This window comes from Mesoplodon mirus (genome assembly GCF_964341445.2).
Source record: "Mesoplodon mirus genome assembly, chromosome: 9".
NCBI classification, from domain to species: Eukaryota; Metazoa; Chordata; class Mammalia; order Artiodactyla; family Ziphiidae; genus Mesoplodon; species Mesoplodon mirus.
The window spans coordinates 63,431,001-63,457,138 of record NC_138985.1 but is presented as its reverse complement, the minus strand read 5'-3'; the positions used below and the strand labels follow the sequence as shown (position 1 = coordinate 63,457,138).

Below are 26,138 nucleotides of genomic sequence, written 5' to 3'. Positions count from 1 at the left end.
AAATTTGGCGTTTAAAAAACTGTGATGTAAAATCAGTAGTCCTGAGTGTCTGCGTCCAGTTTGGTTGTCGCTAAAGCAACATGTACTTCAAAGAAATTGAGTAGCGGTTTAAGCGGAAACACGGAGAAACAATTTAGTTAAGATTTTTTTAAACCTTTGGAAATATTCTCCACAAAATCCTTTTCAAAGTTGAATTACAATGCGATTGATAATTTGCACAGAATCTGGTTTAGTAACCTGGAAAAAGTTACGAAATCCATCATTATTTAGTCAAACTCTGAGGCTCCCTAGAGGTCAGCTTGAGCGCCCTCTATAAATTATCTGGGAGGGAGAATCCACAAACAATAAGACAAATAATTCGTTGAGCTCCAATACTTTATTTCAAAAATACCTCCCTGGGGCTTCCCTGGTGGCGCAGTGGTTGAGAGTCCGCCTGCCGATGCAGGGGACACGGGTTCGTGCCCCGGTCCGGGAAGATCAGGCCCGTGAGCCATGGCTGCTGAGCCTAAGCGTCCGGAACCTGTGCTCCGCAACGGGAGAGGCCATAACAGTGAGAGGCCCGCGTACCGCAAAAAAAAAAAAAAAGCCACAAATGGCAGCATCTCGCGTGGGCTCTGGGGAAAATGTCTTTTTGGGGGGATAGGCACAACTTGCACAATCCACTCCCGGTTGGCGCAAATACAGAATCCAGGGGACAGTAAGTGTTGAAGAATCTCGAGTTTTCCAGGCAAGCTTAAGATTTTTGAGACAATTTTCCCCCCAAATTTAGTAGCCTTCAAGTGTTTTTCTTTCTTTTGATCAACTTTTTTGTATGAGTGTCCACAACCAAACACCTGTTTAGACAAAATCAATGTTTCTTATTTTTATTTAACTATATTATTCATACAAAAGCACATATATAACATATATGCACAGTTTAGTTTTTTAATAATAATAATACCCAAGTAGTCATCAACAAGCTTAAGAAATAGACCAATGTCTTTTTTTTACTAATGTTTCCTTTCTTTTTTACAGAAAATTTATCACTAAGTCATATGTTTAATTTTGCACGTTTTTGAATTTCATAGAATTTGTTCTTCTGAAAATTGTTGTTGAAATCATCTTTATGTTTTTGAGATTCATAAACATTGATATCTGTATTAGATTATCCTTCATTTATGAATAGTAATTAAGCAATTATATAAAATTTACTCATCCATTCTACTGTAATGTACATTTGGGCCCTTTCCACTTTTTATAAACATTGCTATTATGAATGTCCAAAGTACATCTCTCCTGGTGCAAGTGTTTCTCTAGGGGGCACTTAAAACAATTTTATGACATGTAAATTATACCTCAATAAATCTGCAAATATAAATATAGATATATATGTATATATATACATATATATTGTCTTAAAAAGTATCTCTAGGACAATCGTTTTTTAATTTTAGTGTACATTAAAATCACCTGGAGGGCTTGTTAAACTAGATTATTGGCCCCATCCTCAGAGCTTCTGATTTAGAAAGCCTGGGGTAGGACTGAGAATTTTTATTTCTAATGCTTGTTCTGCTGGTCTGGAGACTCCTCTACGGTATCTATAGAGGTGTGAAATTGCTTAGTCATATGACACGTGAGTGTACTCCTTTCTAGATAATGTCAAATTGTTTTCCAAAGTGATTGTGCTCCAAGCAGCAGTATAAAAACATTCAGATTGCTCTGTATCCTCACCAGCATTTGAAATTGTCAGACTTTTTTTCATGCATACCAACATCATTGTATTAATCTGTATCTTCCCAATAATTAATGACATTGAGCACTTCTTCATCTTTATTAAGCATTTCTATTTTCTCTTCTGTGAAATGCCTATTCACCAATTTCTCCCATTTTGATTGTTTCTTCCATTGATTTATAGGAGTTCTTTACACATTCTGTATAATAATCTTTTGTTGGTTGTACATGCTATAAATATCTTCTCCAGGTTCTAGCATAAATGAATGAAAATTATTTAATGTTGTCAAATTTATCCATCTTTTTGTTTATGGTTTGTACTTTTTGTATCCTCTTTCAGAAATCATTCTCTAACCAAAGGTCATAAATATAGTCTTCTACATTGTTTTCTAAAAGGTTGACATTTAGAGTGTTAATCCACCTAGAATGGACTTTCGTGTATGGTGTAAAGTTAAGGACCTAGCAGGTATGTTTCTGCTAAATAATTTCTGCTGATTCTCATTCATGTACCATTGCTCCTTAAAAACAATTTTTGAGGATTCTTAAAGGCCTAGTTTGAAGTTGCTTTCTTCCAGAGATGTTTTGCATTTGCTTCTGCCAGGTGCTCAGAGGAACTACTAGTCTGGAACCATTTTGTTTCTTTTCTTCTTACAAAATTTTATAATAGAAATTTTAAAACCTGCAAAAGTAGAGAAAATAGTAAAATGGACCTGTCACCAAGCTCCAAAAATTATCAACATTTTGCCATTCTTATTGTTGGAGAGGTAATTGAAAAGAGATAACCACCAGTTGACCCTGGAGCTGGACCCAGGCAATTGGAGGCCCCTTGCCCCCTCCCCTTGTTAGTGCAAGTTCGTGCATCTGACACACAGTGAGGCCAAACAAACGGAAATGTCAGAGTTTGGAGCAGAGAACGGTTTACTGCAGGGCCATGCAAGGAGACAGGTGGCTCATGCCCCTCCAAAACCTGAACTCCCTGAAGGGTTTCAGCAAAGCATTTTTAAAGGCCAGGTGGTGGTGGAGGGCAGTCTGCAGAGTATGTGATCAGCTTGTGCACAATTCTCTGATTGGCTGATGGTGAGGTAACAGGGCAGTGTCACAGGGGTTAGCATTATCAATCTTATGTGTCAGTAGGTCTGGGGGCTACATGCTCATATGATCATCAAGTAGTTAACATCTTCCACCTGGTGGGGGGTTTCCACATTTGTAAAAACAACTCAGGAATGTGTATTAGATACTGTTATCTAGGTACTTCACAGAGGAGATAAAGCAGAGGATATGAGGGAAGGGCCCGTCCCGTAGTTTCCTGCTCAGTTACACCCTGTCCTTGGAATGTACATTTCTACCCTCCATTCCTGCAGTGGGAGCTGTTTCAAGGCTGCAGCCTTGAGAGAATTGTTGAGACCTTCTGGATAGTATATGTGACTGAACCTACTTAAGGCCTCTATGTAAACGTTAAGATTCTATAAGGCTGGTGCAGAGATCTACCTGTCTTGTGGCCACTCAAGACAAGCCTTGTAAGGAAGTTCCCTTGCTTATTAAACCTGCCACCTGCAATCTGGAGTGGTCTGCCTCTTTCTTTAGTCTCTCATGCCCTCTGTGTATGGGGGCCAGTTTGTGAGTAAACAATTTACATATGCTCCTTCTAATATATTTTTAAGTGTTTTAGAGCAAAATGCCAGATGTCATATATTTTTACTCATAAATATTATATGTCGGTATGTATCTTTAACAAATGACTTTTTAAAAATCCACAATATCATTATGATACCTAATAAATTAAGCAATAATTCCTTGGTATCATCTAATACCCAGTCCTTATTCAAATTTCCCTGTTTTTCTTATTAGAATCCAAGTAAGGTCTACACTTTGTTGCATTTGGTTTATATGTGCTTAATATATAACAAGTCTTTTGTAATCTTAAACAGTTCCCTGTTTCCCACTCTGACTTTTTGTGCCATCTATTTGTTGAAAAAAACTGGGTCATTTTTCTTGTAGAATATCTTTCTGGATTGGATTGTTTACCAAAAAGTGTCATTTAATATATTCTTCTAGCCCCTATCTCCTATAAATTCATACACAAATCTGAAGACTTCACTGGGTATTAAATTCAGAAGTTCTTTTCAAAGGAGTACTTCACTGATGATGCTGTGTCCTGAATTCATGACTTTTGGGGACAGGCTTGCCTGCAAATTCCCATAAGGCCCACATAAGATGGTGCTGTATACTTAGGAACCAGTTTCCCTCCTTTCCCCATCCCTCAACCCAGCTCAGTGCCAAGGCCATTTTCTCTGTAGTCCTCTGTGGATGAGGGGGAGATTTTGGATATACTTCATTCATCCTTACTCTGGGCCCTTTGGGGTCCCAAGTTAATGTGGAGAGGGTCTCCTATTAGACTTCTCCTCTTAGGCTTTGACCTCAGTCCCCCTCACAGAGCTAAGCCATCAAAACCAAAGTTCTGGGACTTCTCTGGTGGTCCAATGTTTGGGACTTCGCCTTCCAATGTGGGGGTGAGGGTTCGAGCCCTGGTTGGGGAGCTGGAATCCCACATGCCTGGCAGCCAAAAAGCCAAGGCATGAAGCAGAGGCAGTATTGTGGCAAATTCAAGAAAGACTTTAGAGATGGTCGGCATCAAAAAAAAAAAAGAAAAGAAAAGAAAGAAAGAAAGTGACTTCTCTGGTGGCGCAGTGGTTAAGAATCCGCCTGCCAATGCAGAGGACACGGGTTCAAGCCCTGGTCCGGGAAGATCCCACATGCCGCAGAGCAACTAAGCCCGTGTGCCACAACTACTGAGCGAGCCTATGCTCTAGAGCCCGTGAGCCACAACTACTGAGCCCACGTGCCACAGCTAATGCAGCCTGCACGCCTAGAGCACATGCTCTGCAACAAGAGAAGCCACCGCAATGAGAAGCCTGTGCACCACAACAAAGAGTAGTCCCTGCTCGCCGCAACTGGAGAAAGCCTGTGCACAGCAACGAAGACCCAATGCAGCCAAAAATAAATAAAATAAAATAATAATAATAAAAGAATTGAACTGTAGGGAAAATAAATTAACTATTAAAAAAAAATCTTTAAAAAAAACAAAGTGCAAGTTTGCCTGGAACGGCTAATGTTCTCAGGACCTTTTTAGTCTAGGAAACTGCTTGTTCTTCATGCACGGGCAAAACCCAGAAGGGCAAGGTAATGCCCTGGGAGCAAACTTTGACCAGTGGGGAATGTAAGCCGATAAATTTTTCCCTCTTTCTCCCCTACGATGTTTCAGAAATGTGTTTCATATGGCGCCGCGGAAGATCCCATGGGATTGAAAGATTTCCTGATCAGTAACCTGTCTTTACTCTTTTTCTTTCTGTTTTACTTCCTTAATCTCTGGGTTCACACACCCACGTAAAATATTCACTTTCAGGAGGACCCAGGCTAAGACAGTGTCCTAAATCTATTGTAATGTATACATTTATCCTTTTCTCCCCTTTAAATGTATTTATTGAAGACACTGGGCCCATTTGTCCTGTGTTTTTCCACATTCTGAGTTTCACTGATTACCTTCCTGTGGTTAGGCTTTATCTGTTCCTCTGTACTCTGTATTTCCCATGATCTAGAGCCTTGATCAGATTGAGGTTCAAATTTTTAGCAAGAATACCTCAAAAGCGGTGGTGTATACTTCCATGTGCAATGCACAGATGCGGTTTGGTTGTCTCTGTAATGTTAACATTGATCAGAGTTCAGTTCTTGCAGCCTGACCCATAATATTCCCCTTCCACTTTTCACCTAATCATTTCCTTCACTTTCTGCTTTATACATTTTGAATACTAAACTTGTTTTAGGCAAGTATTAGGCAATACAAGTTTAGAATTATTACAATTGGTGCATTAAGCTATATATCCATATGAAGTAAATCCATTTCTAGTGAGTTTTTTTTTTTTTTTGGTTCAAAGTCTATTTTACTTGACATTAATAAAGCTACACCAACTTTATTTTGATTGATTTTTTTTTTTTTTTTTTTTTTTTTTTTTGCGGTATGCGAGCCTCTCACTGCTGCAGCCTCTCCCATTGCAGAGCACAGGCTCCAGACGCGCAGCCTCAGCAGCCATGGCTCATGGGCCCAGCCGCTCCGCGGCACGTGGGATCTTCCCAGACCGGGGCACGAACCCGTGTCCCCTGCATCGGCAGGCGGACTCTCAACCACTGCGCCACCAGGGAAGCCCCTGATTGTATATCTTTTTCCATCCTTTTATTTTCAACAACAAGAAGTAGACAACACACATGAAAAACCTGAGATTTTCCAAACATTTCTCCTAACACTATAGCCTTGCTCCTGTTACATTTTCTTGGTCCCCAAACACAGCAGATGATAATTTGACCAATTTTTCCACTGTTATCAGCAGCCTAGGAAAGTTGTAGGTCCTCACTGCCCACTATCTTAACCCCTCTACCCAACCAATTCTGTATTTTAAAGCCTCTTGCTTTTAGTACTCCACTGTGGTATTGGATTCTCTAGAGTTAGGAATGCATTTTACAAAAAATAATAGAAAACTCAACTGAAGTAGCTGAAACAAATTCAGCTGGTTCAGCAGCTAAATGATGTCATTGCTGACATCTCTGCAGTGTTTGGCCTTTCCTTCACCATCACACGATGGATAATGCAGCATCAGCCCTCCTTCCTGCCATCTCTACTTATCCAACTCCCATCCTAAGGACTCAGCTCAAATTTCCCCTCCTCTGGAAAGGAGGTAACTCTATTTCCCAGCCCTGCAGTATTGGGACCTTTAAAAACATAGAGATAGCTAAGCATATGAAAAGTTTTCACTAATGTTTAGAATTTTCAAATTTCTAGGTCCTACTGCTTGTGCTGGCAATATTTCTGGAACACCCACCTTTTTCTTCCCTTGTCCATCATAGAAACTCCTCCTCACCTCTAAAATTCAGGATGAACATTCAGTCTTCTATGATGTCTTCCTTGATTTTTTTAAACCATTTTCAAAATTGAAGTATTCTTTACAATTTTTTGTTAGTTTCAGGTGTATAGCAAAGTGATTCAGTTATATATATAACTTTTCCATTGTAGGTTATTACAAGATATTAAATACAGTTCCCTGTGTTATACAGTAGGTTCATGTTGTTTAACTATTTTATACAAAGTAGTGTGTATATGTTAATCCCAAACTCCTAATTTATTCCCTCCCACCCCTCCATCCCCTTTGGTAACCATAAGTTTGTTTCCTATGTCTGTGAGCCTATTTCTGTTTTGTAAATAAGTTCATTTATATCATTTTTCTTTAGCTTCCACATAAAAGTGATATCATATGATATTTCTCTTTCTCTGTCTGGCTTACTTCACTTAGTATGATAATCTCTAGATCTATCCATGTTGCTGCAAATGGCATTTCATTCTTTTTTACAGCTCAGTAATATTCCTGTGTGTGTGTGTGTGTGTGTGTGTGTATACATACACCATATCTTCTTTTCTTTTTTAAAAATTTTTATTGGAGTATAGTTGATTTAAAAGGTTGTGTTAGTTGCTACTGTACAGCACAGTGAATCAGTTATACATATACATATACACTCCTTAGATTCTTTTCCCATACAGGTCATTACAGAGTATTGAGTAGAGTTCCCTGTGCTATACAGTAGGTCCTTATTAGTTATCTGTTTATATATAGTAGTGTGTATATGTCAATCTGAGTCTCCCCATTTATCCCTCCCCCTCTTCCCCCATGGTAACCATAAGTTTGTTTCCTACATCTGTGACTCTGTTTCTGTTTTGTAAATAAGTTCATTTGTATAATTTTTCAACATATAAGTGATACCATATAATATTTGTCTTTGTCTGACTTCACTTAGTATGATAGTCTCTAGGTCCATCCATGTTGCTGCAAATGGCATTATTTCATTTTTTTATGGCTGATTAATATTCCATTGTATATATGTACCACATCTTCTTTATCCATTCATCTATTGATGGACATTTAGGTTGCTTCCATGTCTTGGCTATTGTAAATAGTGCTGCTATGAACGTTGGGGTGCATGTATCTTTTCAGATTAGAGTTTTCTTCTGACATGCGCACAGGAATGGGATTGCTGGATCATATGGTAGTTCTATTTTCAGTTTTTTATGGAATCTCTGTACTGTTTTTCATAGTGGCTATACCAATCTACCTTCCCACTGACAGTGTAGGAGAGTTCCCTTTTCTTCACACCCTCTCCAGCATTATTCTTTGTAGACTTCTTGGTGATGGCCATTCTGACCGGAGTGAGGTGATACCTTATTGTAGTTTTGATTTGCATTTCTCTAATAATTAGTGATGGTGAGCATTTCTTCATGTGCCTGTTGGCCATCTGTATGTCTTCTTTGGAAAACTGTCTACTTAGATCTTCTGCCCATTTTTGATTGCATTATTTGTTTTTTTGATATTGAGTCATATGAGCTTTTGTATATTTTGGACATTAATCCCTTGTCGGTTGCATCATTTGCAAATATTTTCTCCCATTCTGTAGGTTGTCTTTTCATTTTGTTTATGGTTTCCTTTGCTGTGCAAAAGCTTTTAAGTTTAATTATATGCCATTTGTTTTTTGTTTGTTTGTTTTTACTTTCATTACTCTAGGAGGTGGATCCAAAAAGATATTGCTGCGATTTATGTCAAAGAGTGTTGTCCTCCCTATATTTTCCTTAGGAGTTTTCAGTATTACATTTAGGTCTTTAATCCATTTTGAGTTCATTTTTGTATATGGTGTTAGAGAATATTCTAATTTTATTCTTTTACATGTAGCTGTCCACTTTTCCCAGCACCACTTATTAAAGAGACTGTCTTTTCTCCATTGTATATTCTTACTTCCTTTTTCATAGAGTTATTGATCATAGGTGTGTGGGTTTATTTCTGGGCTTTGTATCCTGTTCCATTGATGTATATGTCTGTTTTTGTGCCAGTACCATACCATTTTGTTGTTTTTTGTTTGTTTGTTTTTGTTTTTGTTTTTTTTTGCAGTATGTGGGCCCCTCACTGTTGTGGCCTCTCCTGTTGCGGAGCATGGGCTGTGGACGTGCAGGCTCAGCGGCCATGGCTCATGGGCCCAGCCGCTCCATGGCACGTGGGACCTTCCTGGACTGGGGCACAAACTCGCGGCCCCTGCATTGGCAGGCAGACTCTCAACCACTGCACCACCAGGGAAGCCCCATACCATTTTGATTACTGTAATTTGTAGTATAGTCTGAAGTCAGAAAGCATGATTCCTCCAGCTTCATTCTTCTTTCTCCAGATGGTTTTGGCTATTTGGGGCTTTTTGTGTTTCCATAAAAATTTTTAAATTATTCATTCTAGTTCTGTGAAAAATGCCATTGGCAATTCGATAGGAGTTGCATTGAATCTGTAGATTGCCTTGGGTAGTATAGTCATTTTAATGATATTGATTCTTCCAATCCAAGAACAAGGTATGTCTTTCCACTTGTTAGTGTCATCTTCAATTTCTTTCATCAGAGTCTTATAGTTTTTGGAGTACAGTTCTTTTGCCACTTTAGGTAGGTTTATTCCTAGGTATTTTATTCTCTTTGATGCGATGGTAAATGGGATTGTTTCCTTAACTTCTTTTTCTGATATTTCATTGTTGGCATATAGAAATGCAACAGATTTTGGTATATTAATTTTGTAATCAGCAACTTTACCTATGTGCTCTGGTAGTTTTCTGGTAGCGTCTTTAGAATTTTCTATGTATAGCATCATGTCATCTGCAAACAGTGACAGTTTTACTTCTTTTCCAATTTGGATTCCTTTTCTTTCTTTTTCTTCTCTGATTGCTGTGGTTAGGACTTCCAAAACTATGTTGAATAAAAGTGGTGAGAGTCGGTATACTTGTCTTATTCCTGATCTTAGAGGAAATGCTTTCAGCTTTTCACCTTTGAGTATGGTGTTAGCTGTGGGTTTGTCATATATGGCCTTTATTATGTTGAGGTAGATTCCTTCTATGTCTACTTTCTGAAGAGTTTTTATCATAAATGGGTGTTGAATTTTGTCAAAAGCTTTTTCTGCATCTATTGAGATGATCATATGGTTTTTATTCTTCAATTTGTTAATGTGGTGTATCACATTGATTGATTTGCAGATATTGAAAAATCCTTGCAGCCCTGGGATAAATCCCACTTGATCATGATGTATGACCCTTTTAATGTGTTGTTGGATTCTGTTTGCTAGTATTTTGTTTAGGATTTTTGCATCTATGTTCATCAGTGATATTGGCCTGTAACTTTCTTTTTTTTGTGGTATCTTTGTCCGGTTTTGGTATCAGGGTGATGGTGGCCACATAGAGTGAGTTTGGAAATGTTCCTTCCTCTGCAATTTTTTTGGAATAGTTTTAGAAGAATAGGTGCTAACTCTTTTCTAAGTGTTTGGTAGAATTCACCTGAGAAGCCATTTGGTCCTGGACTTTTGTTTATTGGGAGTTTTTAAATTACTGATTCAATTTCAGTACTGGTAAGTGGTTTATTCATATTTTCTATTTCTTCCTGGTTCAGTGTTGGGAGATTGTACCTTTCTAAGAATTTGTCCATTTCTTCTAGGTTGCCCATTTTATTGGCATATAGTTGCTTGTAGTAGTCTCTTAGGACCATTTGTATTTCTGTGGTGTCGGTTGTAACTTCTCCTTTTTCATTTCAGATTTTATTGATTTGGACCCTCTCCCTCTTTTTCTTGATAAATCTGGCTAAGGGTTTATCAATTTTGTTTACCTTTTCAAAGAACCAGCTTTTAGTTTCATTGATCTTTTCTTTTCTTTCTTTCTTTCTTTTTTTTTTTTTAGTCTCTATTTCATTTAATTCTGCTCTGATCTTTATGATTTCTTTCCTTCTACTAACTTTGGGTTTTGTTTGTCCTTCTTTCTCTAGTTGCTTTAGGCATAAGGTTAGGTTATTTACCTGAGATTTTTCTTGTTTCCTGAGGTAGTCTTGTATTGCTATAATCTTCCCTCTTAGAACTGCTTTTGGTGCACTCACAGATTTTGGATCATTGTGTTTTCATTTTCATTGTCTTTAGGTATTTTTTGATTTCCTCTTTGATTTGTATCTGTGGCCACAGTAGAGTCACAGACTGGTCTGTGAGTTATTGGATCCCACTGACCTCTGATCTTCTGAACCAGCTCCCTGGAGCAGGGTGCTTATAACCTCTTATAACAAGGAGGCAAGTGGAAAGCAGCCTTCCAGACAAGTGTCAATCAGTATTAACATATTGCAATGTTATTTGGGTTGTAAAATACTTTTACTTCTTTAAGTGTTTTATGGCCTGCATCTTGGAGGACTTCATACTGACAAGATTGTTGGGTACCTAACACTGCACTCTTTTCAAGCTGACATCTTATGGGTTTCTGATGGCTTATGGCCGCATCACCTGCAAGCCAAACCTGATACAAAATCAAATACAAAAATCAACTTCATTTCTTTACATTAATAATTAACTCTCAGAGAGAGAAATGGAGAAAACAATCCCACTTACTATTGCATCAAAAAGAATAAAATAACTAGGAATAAGTTTAACCAAGGAGGTAAAAAACGTGTACACTGAAAACTATAAAACATTGATGGAAGAAATCAAAGAAGACACGAGTAAATGGAAAGGTATCCTTTGTTCATGGATTGGAAGAATTAATATTGTTAAAATGTCCATACTACAGATTCAATGCAATCTGTATCAAAATTCCAAAGACATTTTCCACAGAAATAAACAAAAAAATCCTAAAACTTGTATGGGACCACAAACAGCCCAAATAGCCAAAGCAACATGGGGAGAGAAAAACAAGGCTCAGGCATCATACTTCCTGATTTTAAACTATATTACAAAGCAATAGTAATCAAAACAGTATAGTATTGGCATAAAAACAGACACATCGATCAAAGGAACAGAATAGAGAGCCCAGAAATAAACCCATGTATATATGGTCAATTGATTTACAACAAAGGAACCAAAAATATACAATAGAGAAAGGACAGTCTCTTCAGTAAATGGTGTTGGGAAAACTGGACAGCCACATGCAAAAGAATGATACTAGACCCCTATTTTATACCATACACAAAAATCAATTTAAAATGGCTTAAAGACTTAAACGTAAGACCGAAAACTCATAACACTTAAGCCTAAGACCTGAAACTAGGAAACATATGGGATAAGCTCCTTAATATTGGTCTTGGTGATGACTTTTTTGAATTGACACCAAAAGCAAAGGCAACAAAAGCAAAAATAAATAAGTGGGACACATTAAACTAAAAAGCTTCTGTACAGAAAAGGAACCCATCAACAAAACGAAAAGTCAGCCTTCTGAATGGGAGAATATATTTGCAAATCGTGTATCTGATAAGGGATTAATATCCAAAATATATAAAGAACACATACAATGCAATAGCAAAAAAACAAAATAAAACACACAAAAATAACAAAAAAACCCACAAAACAAACAAAAATAAAAACCCACAAATAATGCAATTAAAAATGGGCAGAGGAACTAAACAGACATTTTTGCAAAGAAGACATACTTTTTTTGGCTCTGTGAATGAAACCTTAATAGTGTATAGCAGAAACTGGACAGACTTATTCTTATATGAAAACAAAGATTTCCTATATTCCATCTTATTTATATTTGCATACTGAAGAGGTAAAATGTGTAAATGGCTATTTTATAGTCCTTTCTAATAAAATGTACAAAAACAAACAGAAGTAGTGAGAATGCCTTTTGGGGGCCTTGATGGTGACATAAGAATGGGCTTGGACTTGATCTGTGAATCCAAAATCCAGAGATGCAGGTAGCCTTATGAATCAGGGTAGCCTCAGGGGGTCAAAAACTATGGTTTAAGTTTCTCCCCAAACCTGTAACTCCTAACTCTTGGTGTTAAGAGTGGCGGGGCTGGAGTGGGAGCTTCTCCCCAAACTGCTGCAGCCCCATGTTCATTGCAGCATATTCACACTATCCAAGATGTGGAAACAACTGAAATGTCCATCAACAAATGAATGGATAAAGGAAAAGTGGTGTGTATATATATATTGGGTTGGCCAAGAAGTTCGTTCAGTTAGGGAATATGTTGTTCAATAAAGTTCTTCATGAAAATGAAAAATGTGTCTTTTATTTTTACTTAAAACTGAACGAACTTTTTGGCCAAGCCCATATATATATATATATATATATATATATATATATATATGTATGTATGTGTGGGTGTGTGTGTATATATATATATATCTATATATATATCTATCTACACACACACACTGGAATATTATTCAGCCATAAGAAAGAAGGAAATCCTGCTACTTGTGACAACATGGATGGACCTGAAGACATTATAAGTAAATAAGTCAGACAGAGAAAGACATAGTGCATGATATCACTTATAGGTGGAATAAAAGAAAAGTAAAACTTATAGAAATAGAGAGTAGAAACGTGGGTACCAGAGGCTGGGAATGGGGGAAACAGAGGTTGGCAAAAGCATGCCAACTTTCAGCTATAAGACAAATAATATCTGAGATCTAATGTAAAAAATGATGACTACAGTTGATAACACCAGTGTTAAATAGAGATTTGCTAAGCATAGAACTTAAATTCTCATCAAAAAAAAGAGAGAAATATGCGAGGTGAGAAATGTGTTAATGAACTAGCTGGTGGGAATCAAATGAAAGAAGAAAAACAGCAAAAATCCCACAAATATGTAGATATATATATGAAATAGGAAAGATGTTGCCAGAAATGCACTACCTTCCAAGAGATTCAAAGGAGATTGTGTCCCTATAGGATGGGATGCTGTGTTTTGAAGTGCTACTGAGACAAGCTTATTCCCACTCCTCTGCCCCCATAATACACTGCTTGGGAAACTGTAGCTTAGTGCCAGAGGAATCTTCTCACTTACCTTGCCTCTCAGGAGGTCCATTCTGTCCCAGGGAGATGGAATGGTTTAAAGGCATGTATTTATTATGTTTAAATAATGCGCAAACCCTGTGAACCAAGCAATTTCTTGTTTTGGTATCTGCCTTAGAGAAATGCTCACAACACATGCGCAGGGAGGCATTATTTATAACAGCAAAAGATTTAAATTTAAAAATTGTAGGGTATACTTGGAGAAGCACAACAGTTACAAAACCTGTAAAATTAATTCTCCCAACTGAGAGAACTGGGGTAAGGATTTGGGTCCATAATGCAGGGAATGAAGGTAAAGGGCTTTTCCAGGCCCTTGGGTTCTAGTTTTATTTTACTGTAACTATTATGGAAACTTCTGCATCAAGGTCTAAAGTGCACTATTGAAATTTCGTAGTCCTTATTCAGGCTTCAGTTGCATGTCATATATAGAATTCCTAAGGGTCTCATTAGTTGAAGATTTGGGGGAAATTTTTTGAAGTGACAATAAGCTCAGTGAGATGCGGTTACTGAAATATGATAGATTTTTCTCTTAGGCAAGAATTTAGAACAGAAAAAAGAGTCCCTCTCTACTGTTTGCTTGGGAAACCATGTCTAAGTCGTATTTAATTCTGGATAACACACTTGGACTGGGACACTGACACACTGGAGAGTATTTTCAAATCACCATGATGGTGCATGGACTTGAAACCATGTCAATAGAGGCAGGGAGTAAAAAAAAAAAACTCTTCCAGGGAAGGAGGAAAACATCTCTGTACTGTACAAAACGGTATTCACTCAATATATCTGGCAGCAGTTGCCTCATACCCGTGTCCTTCACTGTTGTGTCCCTTGCTCTTGTCAACCGCCATGCACATAGTAGGTGCTCAAACAATGTTTGTTGAATGATTAACTTACCATGTACTCTTGAGGGCACGATTGCCTGGTAATAATTTAAATTAACTACTAAATCTGCAGTAAACATTATTACAGTTCTTTGGGGACGCAGTGCCTGAATCCGGGCTCCCGCGTCGGCGCATTCGGGCATGCTCGGTGCCGGGAGGACTTGCCAGCGATGACCTTTCTTTCTTTCGACCTTTTCCTCCCTCCCGTCTCCAGTTTGTAGATGACCGTGTGGTCACGAGGTCGCGACAGTCCGCGCCGTCTTGGAGACGAGCAGGAAGTGGAGAGAGAACTACATTTCCCAGCTGACTCTCGTGCGCGCGCCCCTGCCCGCGCGCGGGGGAGAGTGCGACCGGCGCTAGCTCCTCGCCGAGCTCTCGTCGCCCGCCGGAGCCTCTGCCAGGGGATGAGGTGGGTGGCGCTAGAAACCACTTAGCTACAGCCAACCGCCCAATGCAGCACTCGCTCGCTCCCCCCGCCAGCGGAAGCGCCCGCGGAGCACAATGCAGCACTGAGGCAGCGCCGCGGTGGAGGCTGCAGCGCCGCGGTCGCCGCAGCACCGGCCGGGGTTGGGAGGGGGTGGCCCAGGCGAGCCGGGGCCGCGGGGCGCGGGATTCGGACGCAGCTGCCCGGGCATGAGGAGCTGAGCGTCTCGGGCGAGGAGGGCTGACGGCTGCACCATGCAGGCGGCGGCGGCTGTATCCGTGCCCTTCTTGCTGCTCTGCGCCCTGGGGACCTGTCCCCCGGCGGGCTGCGGCCGGGCAGGTAAGTTCGCCGCCCTCTGTGGCTCCGAGACGTACCATTTTCCGGGCATCTTTGCAGCCCTCAAGCGCATTTGTAAAAAGGCATCCCCATTTCCCGAGTGCGCAGCGAGATTTTTTTGTTATTTTAGAAGGGTGGAGAGAAGTGAAGCAAAAATACAGTGTGGATGCATTAGAAGCTTTAGGTCAAATGCCTCTTTTTCTTCTGAAGTAGAAGAGGAATGCGGAGGATGGGAGAGGGGTGCTCTGCTTCTGGGCCCCGATCCTGGATGCTTTCAGATTAGCTGGTCCAAGGCTCTGCGTCTTGTGTCTCTGCATCCTTACCAGATGGGGTCCGGGAGGGAGGGGGAGGTGGGATCTTCATAAGGGAGACGTTGGACCGCAGGATGGACGAGTGTGGGTCAGGGTCATTATTTTCGCCTTTTCTCCCCAATTCCTCCTTCCCCCTTTCCTTCCTGGAGGAGACGCCTCGTTGACGGAGCTGGAGAGGAGGAAGGAAAACCGCTTCCTGGAGCGCCAGAGCATCGTGCCACTCCGACTCATCTACAGCTCGGGCGAAGACGAAACTGGGCACGACGCGCTCGATACGCGGGTGAGGGGCGACCCCGACGGCGGGCAGGTGAGAGGCGTGGTGCTGGGGGTGGTCCTCCGCGCGGCCCGGCCCACCCTGACCCCGCGTTTGCTCTCCGTTGCCCTGGAGATGCAATGTCTTGGGTGAAACCAGTGCAATTCTAATGCGAGTCATGCGTGGCGCTCCCTGTGCAAAAAAGAAGAGAAAGGGGCGACGAACCCCAAAAGAGCCACAGGCCGGGGGCTTTGCTGGAGAGGAGTTTGTGCGGGTTGCCTCCAGTTGTGTGGCAACCTGAGCGAAGGGGCGGAGACCCTCTCACCTCTTCCTGACAAAAGCCATGCATAGGCAAGAAGGGATATAATATTTTAGCAGGATTTGCATCATCATTATTGTTGTGGTGGTTGTTTTAATTTTCAAAGAGAAGACTTTATGTGATTTAAGCCAAGATTGGTACTGTAGGAAAATTGGAAAAACAAGCCTAGACATCCCTAACTAAACTCAAACCTTAAAATTAAGCTGAACTGCAAGGTTCTCAGCTCACTCAATTTGTGCACATCAGAGATGTACCCATTCACCTCCACATTCCAGAAAAGGTGTCCGGCTCCCCCCTTTCTTCATTGGTAGCAGTCCTCTTGGTGTAATTAGGGCCCTGTTGCTTATTGGGCATTTATAAAGTATGTTTTTAAATAAAAATCTAACTACCGTTTACCCATATTTAGGTCAATATCACACATCCACAGATATACTTGAAAATTATTTTGAATTTTCTGGTTAATTTAAGTAAATATTTTGGGGCTATGTAAACATTTTTTGTATTTACATGTATCAACCTGGCAACCAGTTCACCCACCTGTAAGGACACATTAAGGTAGAACTTGTTCATGTAGTTGAAAATTTTGAACACTTCACTGAAGCAAAGGCAGGCTGAACATTTTCACATGTATAAATATATTCTTAATATTTTAAGATGTATCTTGATGATGTGATACTCAGTAATTTATCTGTAAGTGTAAAATAAATAAAAATAGAAAAATACTACTTAAATCTGTATTTGTAGCCAAGTACTTAGTTCTGTTAACATTTTAACATGATAGAAATTAATTTAAAGGGCTATGGTAATATCCATTAGTTACATTATTATAGTAGAAAATCTAATATGCCAAACATTAATGAAGAATCCCATCATTTGAATTGTTTGGTAAATACCTATTTTATTTATTTTTTATTTGAATTTTATTTACTTATTTGAATTAATGTTTGAATTAACCTTTTCCATTTTGACTTTTTTCCATAGTAAAATTGAAGAAGCATAGGACACTGTCTTATTTTTCAATACATGACAGTTATTTCTGTAGAGGAATAGTCTCACACTCAGTTACAACTTTTGATTCTAAAAAATTTCAAACACACACACAAAAGTAGATAGACTATTATGATGGACTCCCAGCTTCAACCATTAGCAACTCATAGCCAATCTCGTTTTATCTACATCCTACCTATTTTTTCCTCCCTTTCTGTATTATTTTGAAGCAAATCATATCATTTCATTTATAAAATTTCACTGTGCACCTCAAAAAGATGAAGATTTTTTAGAAAATGTAACCATGATATTATCATAGCTAACATGTATTAAATATATAAATGTGTTAAATATATAAAATAGATATATAAATATTATATATATATTTAAGTTTGTTTGATCCAGGACCCAGATAATGTCTATAAACTACAATTAGTTTTTTTATTTTTATATTTTAAGTCTCTTTAATGCATGGTTTCCCCCTCCATTTCCTTGCTTTTTTCCATGCAATTTATTCATTGAAGATGTGGGGTCTTTTATGCAGTAGAGTCTTTCACAATCTGAATTTTTACTGATACAGACAGTGCTTTAAAACAAGTCACAAAGAGTTTCTCAGAGAGGAAGAACGTAGAGATGCAGAAAATGCTGCAGGATTGCACCTCTAAACTCCAGAGTCTCTGCCTCATGCTGGTGATGTCTTTAGGTACCCTCTGCCCTTCTCTGTGTTGGTAAAGACCACCACTCTTGGACAACAGGCAGTCCTCCTTTTTTCTCCCCATTTCTGAAATACCACTTCTGTAGATTCTTTTGGTTCATAGGCCTCTCTACTTGGGGCAGAAGATACTTGGGGCCTGTGCAGCTTATACTTCCTATAAGAATAAACCTCAGTATTGAGAAGAATGACTCTGGCTTTTGGTGAGGTGTGAATGAATCGGTAGGATTTAGGTTAAACAGCGTGAGTAGATTATTCATTCAAGTCAGATATGAGAGTGAAGATCCTGTTTTATCATCAAAGTAATTATGACAAGCACTTATCTCAGTGCTGGCACATGGTGAGGTATACATAGTGCGTCTGGTTGGATGCCTAGATCACCTGGGTGCTGTAGCAGTTTACCGTGCTCCTCAACTACAGTTAGTGATTACTGACTAGTAGGACTGAATCTGGCAGTTAGAGTTGTAAAGACTTAGTTGTCATAAGCCAACACTTCCTACAGTTAGGAAACTAAGGAGTGATCCTGCAATTTGTCATTTCTTGTTTCGTTGAGAGCTGTCATGGAACCCCAAAACATAAGTTAATTCTGTATGGACCTTGTTATTTCTTTGGTGCTTAAAATAGACGTAATTTATACTCATAAATATGTTTAGCAACTTCCTTTCTACTTCAGAAATAAAATTAGGATGTTTTTCTATCAGCTCACAAAGGTATATATTGATTTGTTTATTTGTTTATTAAAAAGGCATTTATAGGGCTTCTGTGGTGGCGCAGTGGTTGAGAGTTCGCCTGCCGATGCAGGGGACATGGGTTCGTGCCCCGGTGCGGGAAGATCCCACATGCCGTGGAGCGGCTAGGCCCGTGAGCCATGGCCGCTGAGCCTGTTTGTCCGGAGCCTGTGCTCCGTAATGGGAGAGGCCACAGCAGTGAGAGGCTCGCGTACCACAAAAAAAAAAAAAAAAAAAAAGGCATTTGTATACTTGAGCTCATACTGTGTACCAATTTTTTTGCAAACCCTGGGGATTAAGAGATAAAAGACCCAGTTCTAGCCTTTAAGGAATTTACAGACAAGTAGGAAGATGGGTGAATGGATAGGCAATTACACTCTGTACTCGTGTGTGATTTTCTGGAGGTGATCACAGAGAGCTGTGGAAGAGAGAAGACAGTGCTTAACCCAGGTGAGCAGTCAGGGCTCTCAGAGAGAGGTGTTATCTGAGCTGTGTTTTGAGGGTGAGTAGGAAGTGGCCAAATTAAAGGGAAGGGGTGGGCATATCAAACAGAAGGGGCAGGAGGTACGTGGGCATGTGACATCAAGACACATTTTAAACTGCAAATAGTTAGGATTTAAGGGACAGATGAAACAAAACAGGAAACCAGAAAATAGATGCTGCAGCACCTTCATGACTTGCTGAGGAATTTGGACTTGTTCTGAAAGCGATTCAAGGATTTCAGTAAGGAGAGTTACTGACCAGATTCATGTTGTCGTGGAATAACCTTAATTGTTAGAAATGAATAATCTTTTTTTTTTTGCTGCATTGGGTCTTCGTTGTTGCGCGTGTGCTTTCTCTAGTTGCGGCAAGCGGGGGCTACTCTTCGTTGCGGTTCATGGGCTTCTCATTGCAGTGGCTTCTCATTGCGGAGCACAGGCTATAGGCACGTGGGCTTCAGTAGTTGTGGCACACGGGCTCAGTAGTTGTGGCTCGTGGGCTCTAGAGCACAGGCTCAGTAGTTGTGGCGCGGGTACTTAGTTGCTCCGTGGCATGTGGGATCTACCCAGACCAGGGATCTAACCCATGTCCCCTGAATTGGCAGGCAGATTCTTAACCACTGCGCCACCAGGGAAGTCCCAGAAATGAATGATCTTAACTTCAAAGGCTGAGTGAAAGTGGTTGTTCACTTTAATTCATTGTTAAATGCCAATTCACATACTCATTAAGCTTGTAAGAACTTAGTTACTAAGTATACTTATCTGCTTAGTATAAATGAGTTAATATTTATAAAGCACTTAGAACAGTGCTGCATATTCTGTAAGCACTATATGAGTTTTTGTTAAATAACATTAACTCCCTCAGGCTGCTTGAGTACTGTTTAGAAATTTTATGACATTGCCTTAATGCAAAATGGTGCCCTAATTACCTGAATTTAACACATTCCCAGAAGTTACAAATTACTCGAATTTATGTAAGTGGAATCTTAACAGTTGTATAGATGGAAGAAATGTTATGTCATCTAATCTAATTCAAGAATCACTTCTCACCTGGTAAGATAGAGCCATTAACCTAGAGTAAGGAAACCAGCAATGTTTTACTTAATGTTTCAGAAAGCTCACAAGAACTGTGATGGTATAAGACACCTTAATTTTACTTTTAATGTGTCCTTACTTCAGTTTTCATCACTAAATGGAACTGCACAGTTATATTTTTTGGAAAAAATTTTAATATTGTGGAAATATTAAAATTCCACAATACTGTGGAAATACTGGCAGTTTGATTGGTGTGAAATAATCATTCTGTTTGTATGAGTCCATATTGTAAAAGATTTCTTTACTATCTGGCCAGTTACTTGAACGCATACTTTATTTTTATTCTGAATCAGATGATCAGCCCATACTGAAAGCTTATTGTGCCATGAAGTTCTAGAAATGGTAGTCAAAGAAATTACATTTGATTGTGGGTAACCTTGCTGTCCTAAAGATTGTCTGCCTAGTCTAAAGTAATTTCAGTCCTGTAAAAGAGCCCTCAGAACTAGAATATTCAAAGTATTCAGTCTTCCTTTCCTCTGACTTGAAATTTTTTGTGCTGAAAAAATTGTATGTTGCAGATAATAGGATAAAATATATTTTTAACTGGACACCCATATGGGCAAGATATCACCTACTGAGTCCTACTGTTGGTTTGATACTGATGATCACATAATTTCTGTTTTTAAGAGTAAGCACCTTAATGGTTACTCCTTTTTTGCTAGCCAAGCATGATACTTTTACTGTAGCATCAGTAAAAGGTTATTTGGTGGCTTATTTTGCTGTGTGGTCACCCCATACATTTTCAATAATTTGTTTTGCAGCCAGTAATTGCTTTTCTCTACAAGTAGCAGAATTTCTTTTTGTCAGAAGTTTTTATTGCCAGTGAATAGAGAGGCTACTTATTTTTCTATCTCATTCCCTGGGAAGTGTTGTAAGCTTCTCAAGTAGTCAAGTGCCAAGAACATAGATCTACCATTTATTATAGTTTTGATAATCAGTAATGAATGGGGAAAATGCAAGATGGTCGCAGGATGGCAAGCAGTAGCTGTGCTCCATTCGTTTTTTAAAAACTTAATTAATTTTTGGCTGCGTTGGGTCTTTGTTGCTGTGCGCGGGCTTTTCTCTAGCTGCGGCGAGCGGGGGCTGCTCTTTGTTGTGGTGCGCGGGCTTCTCATTGCGGTGGCTTTTCTTGTTGCGGAGCACGGGCTCTAGGCGGCGGGCTTCAGTAGTTGTGGCACGCAGGCTCAGTAGTTGTGGTTCACGGGCTCTAGAGCGCAGGCTCAGTAGTTGTTGCGCGTGGGCTTAGTTGCTCTGCAGCATGTGGGATCTTCCTGGACCAGGGCTTGAACCCATGTCCCCTGCTTCGGCAGGCGGATTCTTAACCACTGTGCCACCAGGGAAGTGCCTGTGCTCTGTTCTTATGAATATAATTATCCATATGCCTAAGCATGGATGAGCTGTACTTAAAATTGGGTTGTTTCACTTGGGAGCACTGAGTCAGCTTAACCATAAGTTGTCTGCAGTACTGCTTCCCTGGCGGAAAAGTACTCCTAGGAATTACAGCTTTAGAAGTATTTTGCAAGGATAGCACAAACATCTTTTTTTTTCCTTAATGTGCATTTGTTAAACCTGAGTAGCTCAATATTAATAAAGTTTGCCACCAGTCGAAACTTTGTTTCACCACCATAAATAGGAAGGAGACATTTCCCAGCACAGTTTTATTCTCCTGTCAACCTCCTCTTACAGTTAAATAGTTAAAAGAAAATAAAATTTAGAATTGTAGGAGTTTTCCTTACATCTTGCTTTTAATCTATGAGGTCCCAATTTGTATATATTTCTTTTGGGCATCTTTGAAATTCTGCCCAGTGGTTTTACCATGCACACTGTGCACAGAAGAACCTTGTCTTTCATTGCTTCTTTACAGCTACACATGGAAAGCTATGAATGACTCTAAAAGCTTATGGGATGATACAAATTGTCCTTAAGTTTTATTTCTTTTCTCTTATTTCAAAGAATGCCAAGTGTTCTATCATTTTTAATGATTAAAGCCCCTTCTAAAAGTACATGGAGGGAGGTCTGCTTTCTTGTCATATAGGGTTAGTAGTACTCTATAACTCCATTGGGGCCCGGATATTGCCACATTTATCATTGAAGATTATGGATAAGCCCCAAAGGGAAAAAGGATGTTATTAAAAAGAGTGGGGGAGGGCACAAGAAGAGGAAGAGACCTTGAGGAGAATGGCAAGAAGGAGGAAGGAAAGAGAAACCAGGAAAAGAGAAATACTTATAATAGTGTTGTCATGTTATAGTATACACTAAAATATTTAATAATATTTAATAAATATTTAATAAATGGTAACTCATGTGGTTACTTTTTATGTGCTGAACAATTTTCTGGGTACTTTTGATCTGTACAAACTCATTGCAACCTCACAAGAATCATGTGACAGGTAATATTTAGCTGCAAAATCACAAAGCTGGTAGGTAGTGGAGAGGGTATTTGAACCCAGACACTTCAGCTCCACTGCACTGCCTATGTGCTGAAGCACTAGGCTAACCTGGCCTTAGCACAGGAGGTCACCAACATTTCCTTAGATATCTTTCAATGGCACTGGGGTAAAAGATGTCTTATATCTGTCCCATTGGAACTATATATTTCTTGCAGCACTTGAAAATGTTTTTAAAAGTTGTATAGTAGTGAAGAAACTTGCGGAACACAGTAGGAATGCTTCATTTCTACTACCTTGAGAATGAGAATGGAATATATAAAGATATTTAACATTTAAAAGGTTAGAAACACCTCTCAAAGGATGTTGTGTTTTGTTTTGGAACTGCATGTGAACATTGATTGTTATAATCTTTCTTTGTAAATCAAAGATTTCAGGATCCAGTCGTCAGTACCAAAATTATACATGCTCTTCTTCTGCTTTAAGTTTCATAAAGCAGAAACATGAAATGCTAAAAAAGAATCTGTGCTTGTGTATCCTTCTCCAAATGAAAAGATACAAAATATCTTTTGTGTCTTCATAGAACAAGTAGCTCTAGAGTCCCAGATGTCAAAGCATTCAGGTCAAAGACATGTAATAATAAAAACCAAAATGATAGCTTCTGTGAACATCTAGCTGGATGTGTTTACTTTGGTAATAAAAGCATTAGAAAGCAAATATTGAGGTAAAGAGTTGAAAATAAGAGTTAATATTTACTGAATATTTACCATGTGTCAGACACTGTGCTGAGCAATTTACATGTGTTATCTCTCATTATGAGGTAGATATTATTATACCCATTTTATAGATGAGGAAACTGAGGCTTAAGGAAGCTAATTAACCAGCCCAAGGTCATACAACTGACAAGTAGTAGAATTGGGTTAAGAATTCTCAGAAAATGTTAGAGATCCACATAAAATAAGCCTTTTGTAATCTTTCTTACTTATTTAACATGTGGTTACTGTGCCATCTATGTATTGGAACAAACCTAACATTTCTTTAAAACTCTTGGCCCTGCCCTGGTCTCCTCCCTTGCTAGCTTCATTCAGGGGTGAATTGATGTCCTGCTTCACACTTGTTATATGTCTTCATTTCTAGAAATGGGTATAATTTCTACCTCTACCTCAGATATTCTTTTAACCACATGGAAATATCTGAATCTTCTTCTAAATGGCAGCAGAGAACATCTGCACTCTGTATACTTGTTGGAGTTTAATCTGCCAGAAATTCACTTAACAGAAACTATTTATGGAGAATTATCATCTATTCCTCCATAGTGCATTCTGGTGTGGGAGTATTTTAAAAAGTCTCTCCAGGGGATTCCAGTTTGTACCCAGGGTCTAGGAGCTCTTTGTATTCTCAAGGTTTAAGATATTTTTTCTTAAATCTCCTTGGATTTCAGTTAGTCACAAGGGAGTTTGGTATGAGAATTGGTATCAGTTTTCTCAGTCACTTCCCTGACCTCTTCAATCACCTTCCAGGCTTTTTCTAAAGGATATTTTGAAGGACATTGTAAGAAATATTCCTGAGAAACCAGTTACATTATTCATTGAAGTCTTGGAGAACATTACACATGGTGTCTCAGCATGACCAAGAGGAGAGATTTATCTTGTAACTGTGTTTCCTTCCTTGACTTGGATGCCGAAAGTTTCGAGGCGAATTGTGTCCTCCTCCAAAGCGGAAGTCCCAGCATAAGTTTTCATAGCAGCTTCATTCCTAGCTCATTGTCCTGTTCCTTCTCATCATCCCCATTTCAGTGCAAAAGTCATCCGAAATCTCTCTCGACTAGTGATAATTTATCAATCTGGGAAGTCATATATGTGCACATTTTCAAGCGCATGTTAGACTAAAATAAATATTAGGCTTAAAAAAAGTGATCTCAAGAGGTTTCCTCTGTCCCACTTTTCTAAAGTATTCCCATTCCACTCCCCTCCTTGTCACCATTAGTCTTTTTTCTTCCTAGCACTTGACATTCTTTTTAATGATTGACTTGTTTATTATTTTTCTTTCAGTATGCCATCACTGGACTGTAAACTACATGAGAATAGTGATCTTGTCTGTACCATCACCACACATCTCCACTGCCTAGAGCAGTGACTGGCACAGAGTTGGTGCTTAATAAATATTTATTTATTTTTATTTTATTTTATTTATTTATTTTTTTGTGGTACGCGGGGCTCTCACTGTTGTGGCCTCTTCCACTGCGGAGCACAGGCTCCGGACGCGCAGGCCCAGTGGCCATGGCTCACGGGCCCAGCCGCTTCGCGGCACGTGGGATCTTTCCGGACCAGGGCATGAACCCGCGTCCCCTGCATCGGCAGGTGGACTCTCAACCACTGCGCCACCAGGGAAGCCCTAAAAATTTTATTTTATCTTGTAATTGTCCACATAAAAAAAGCTGAAATCTTTTTTGGAATAAGGTTGGGCTCCATATGAATAAATGCATGAATAATTTTAGTCTTTTCAAATATTGAATTTACAACCCTTTTGATAATTACAATGATTTGACACAGAAATGGAGTTCAATATGCTGTATTTTAAAAAATATGAAAACATCATTTAAAAAAACTGATTTTAAACTTCTAGCTGTTCTTTACTTTTTTTTTTTTGGCGGTACATGGGCCTCTCACTGTTGTGGCCTCTCCCTTTGCGGAGCACAGGTCCCGGATGCGCAGGCTCAGCGGCCATGGCTCACGGGCCCAGCCGCTCCACGGCATGTGGGATCTTCCCGGACCGGGGCACGAACCCATGTCCCCTGCATCGGCAGGCGGACTCTCAACCACTGTGCCACCAGGGAAGCCCGGTGTCCTTTACTTTTTGATTTTACCTTCTGAGTTGCTTTCAAGACAGAAATCTGTTTTCCCCAGAGCAGAGTATTATATATAACTTGATTTTGTAGATAAAATTTAAAATGTTGTACCATGATTCAGAAATATCAGCAGTTCTAAAGCTAGACAGAGAAAGAGTAAGGAGCTTTAATCCTTCCCTCCCCCTGCCTCATCCTGTCTCACAATCTATTTGTTCTTTGTATTGAAACGATGTTTCAGAATCATATTCATCTGTAAGGGTAAATCAACATTTTAATTCTCCTTTTTAAAAATTAATTTTGTATGAGGGAATTTTAGCACTTAGCAATAGTTGCCCTTTTGCTGCATTTTTTTTTTTTGTCCCAAGTAAAGAACATTAGATGACTCTTTGAAGATGGGAAATCGATGATACCCCTGAAGCTAGACCTCAAGAGCTCACATTTTGCAAGTCGTTTTAAAATTTTCTGCCCAATGCAGTAGAAGTGGTTGACAGTTTTCTTCGACCTCTTAACTCTGTTTGGCACTGAATCATGCCTGTAGTTGGTCAATTTCTATTCTTATGCTTTTTTTTTTTTTCAGTTTGCCTTTTAAGCAGGCTTCTTTAGGAGAAATTGCCTTCATTTCCTCTTCTAGTGAGGTGAGGATTTTGGGGTCAGGTTGGTACACACCAGTTGCTACTCCTGGTCAGAGCTCAAGCTTTGCTCTCAGTGGTTTCTCTTTCTTCGGATTAGATAGCAAGATGCTGCACAGAGAGCTGCCACTTCATAGACCTGGTGTCCATGAATTCCCT

At 39.4% G+C, this 26,138-nt stretch overlaps 1 protein-coding gene across 12 annotated transcripts in view; it reads left to right on the top strand.

Annotated features, from left to right (window-relative positions):
• The first annotated feature begins 14,053 nt into the window (after window positions 1-14,053).
• Window positions 14,054-26,138, top strand: part of ADAM22 (ADAM metallopeptidase domain 22) — a 244,763-nt gene continuing 232,678 nt past the window's right edge. For 5 of the 12 annotated variants that reach the window (XM_082631938.1, XM_082631940.1, XM_082631939.1 and 2 more), the window contains exons 1-2: window positions 14,055-15,234; window positions 15,692-15,849. In XM_082631938.1, the coding sequence (XP_082488064.1) occupies window positions 15,150-15,234; window positions 15,692-15,849 (243 nt within the window). In that variant the 5' untranslated portion in view covers window positions 14,055-15,149. Of the gene's footprint in view, window positions 15,235-15,691; window positions 15,850-26,138 lie in introns of all 12 variants that reach the window. The other 7 variants (XM_082631935.1, XM_082631936.1, XM_082631931.1 and 4 more) reach the window with 2 other exon arrangements.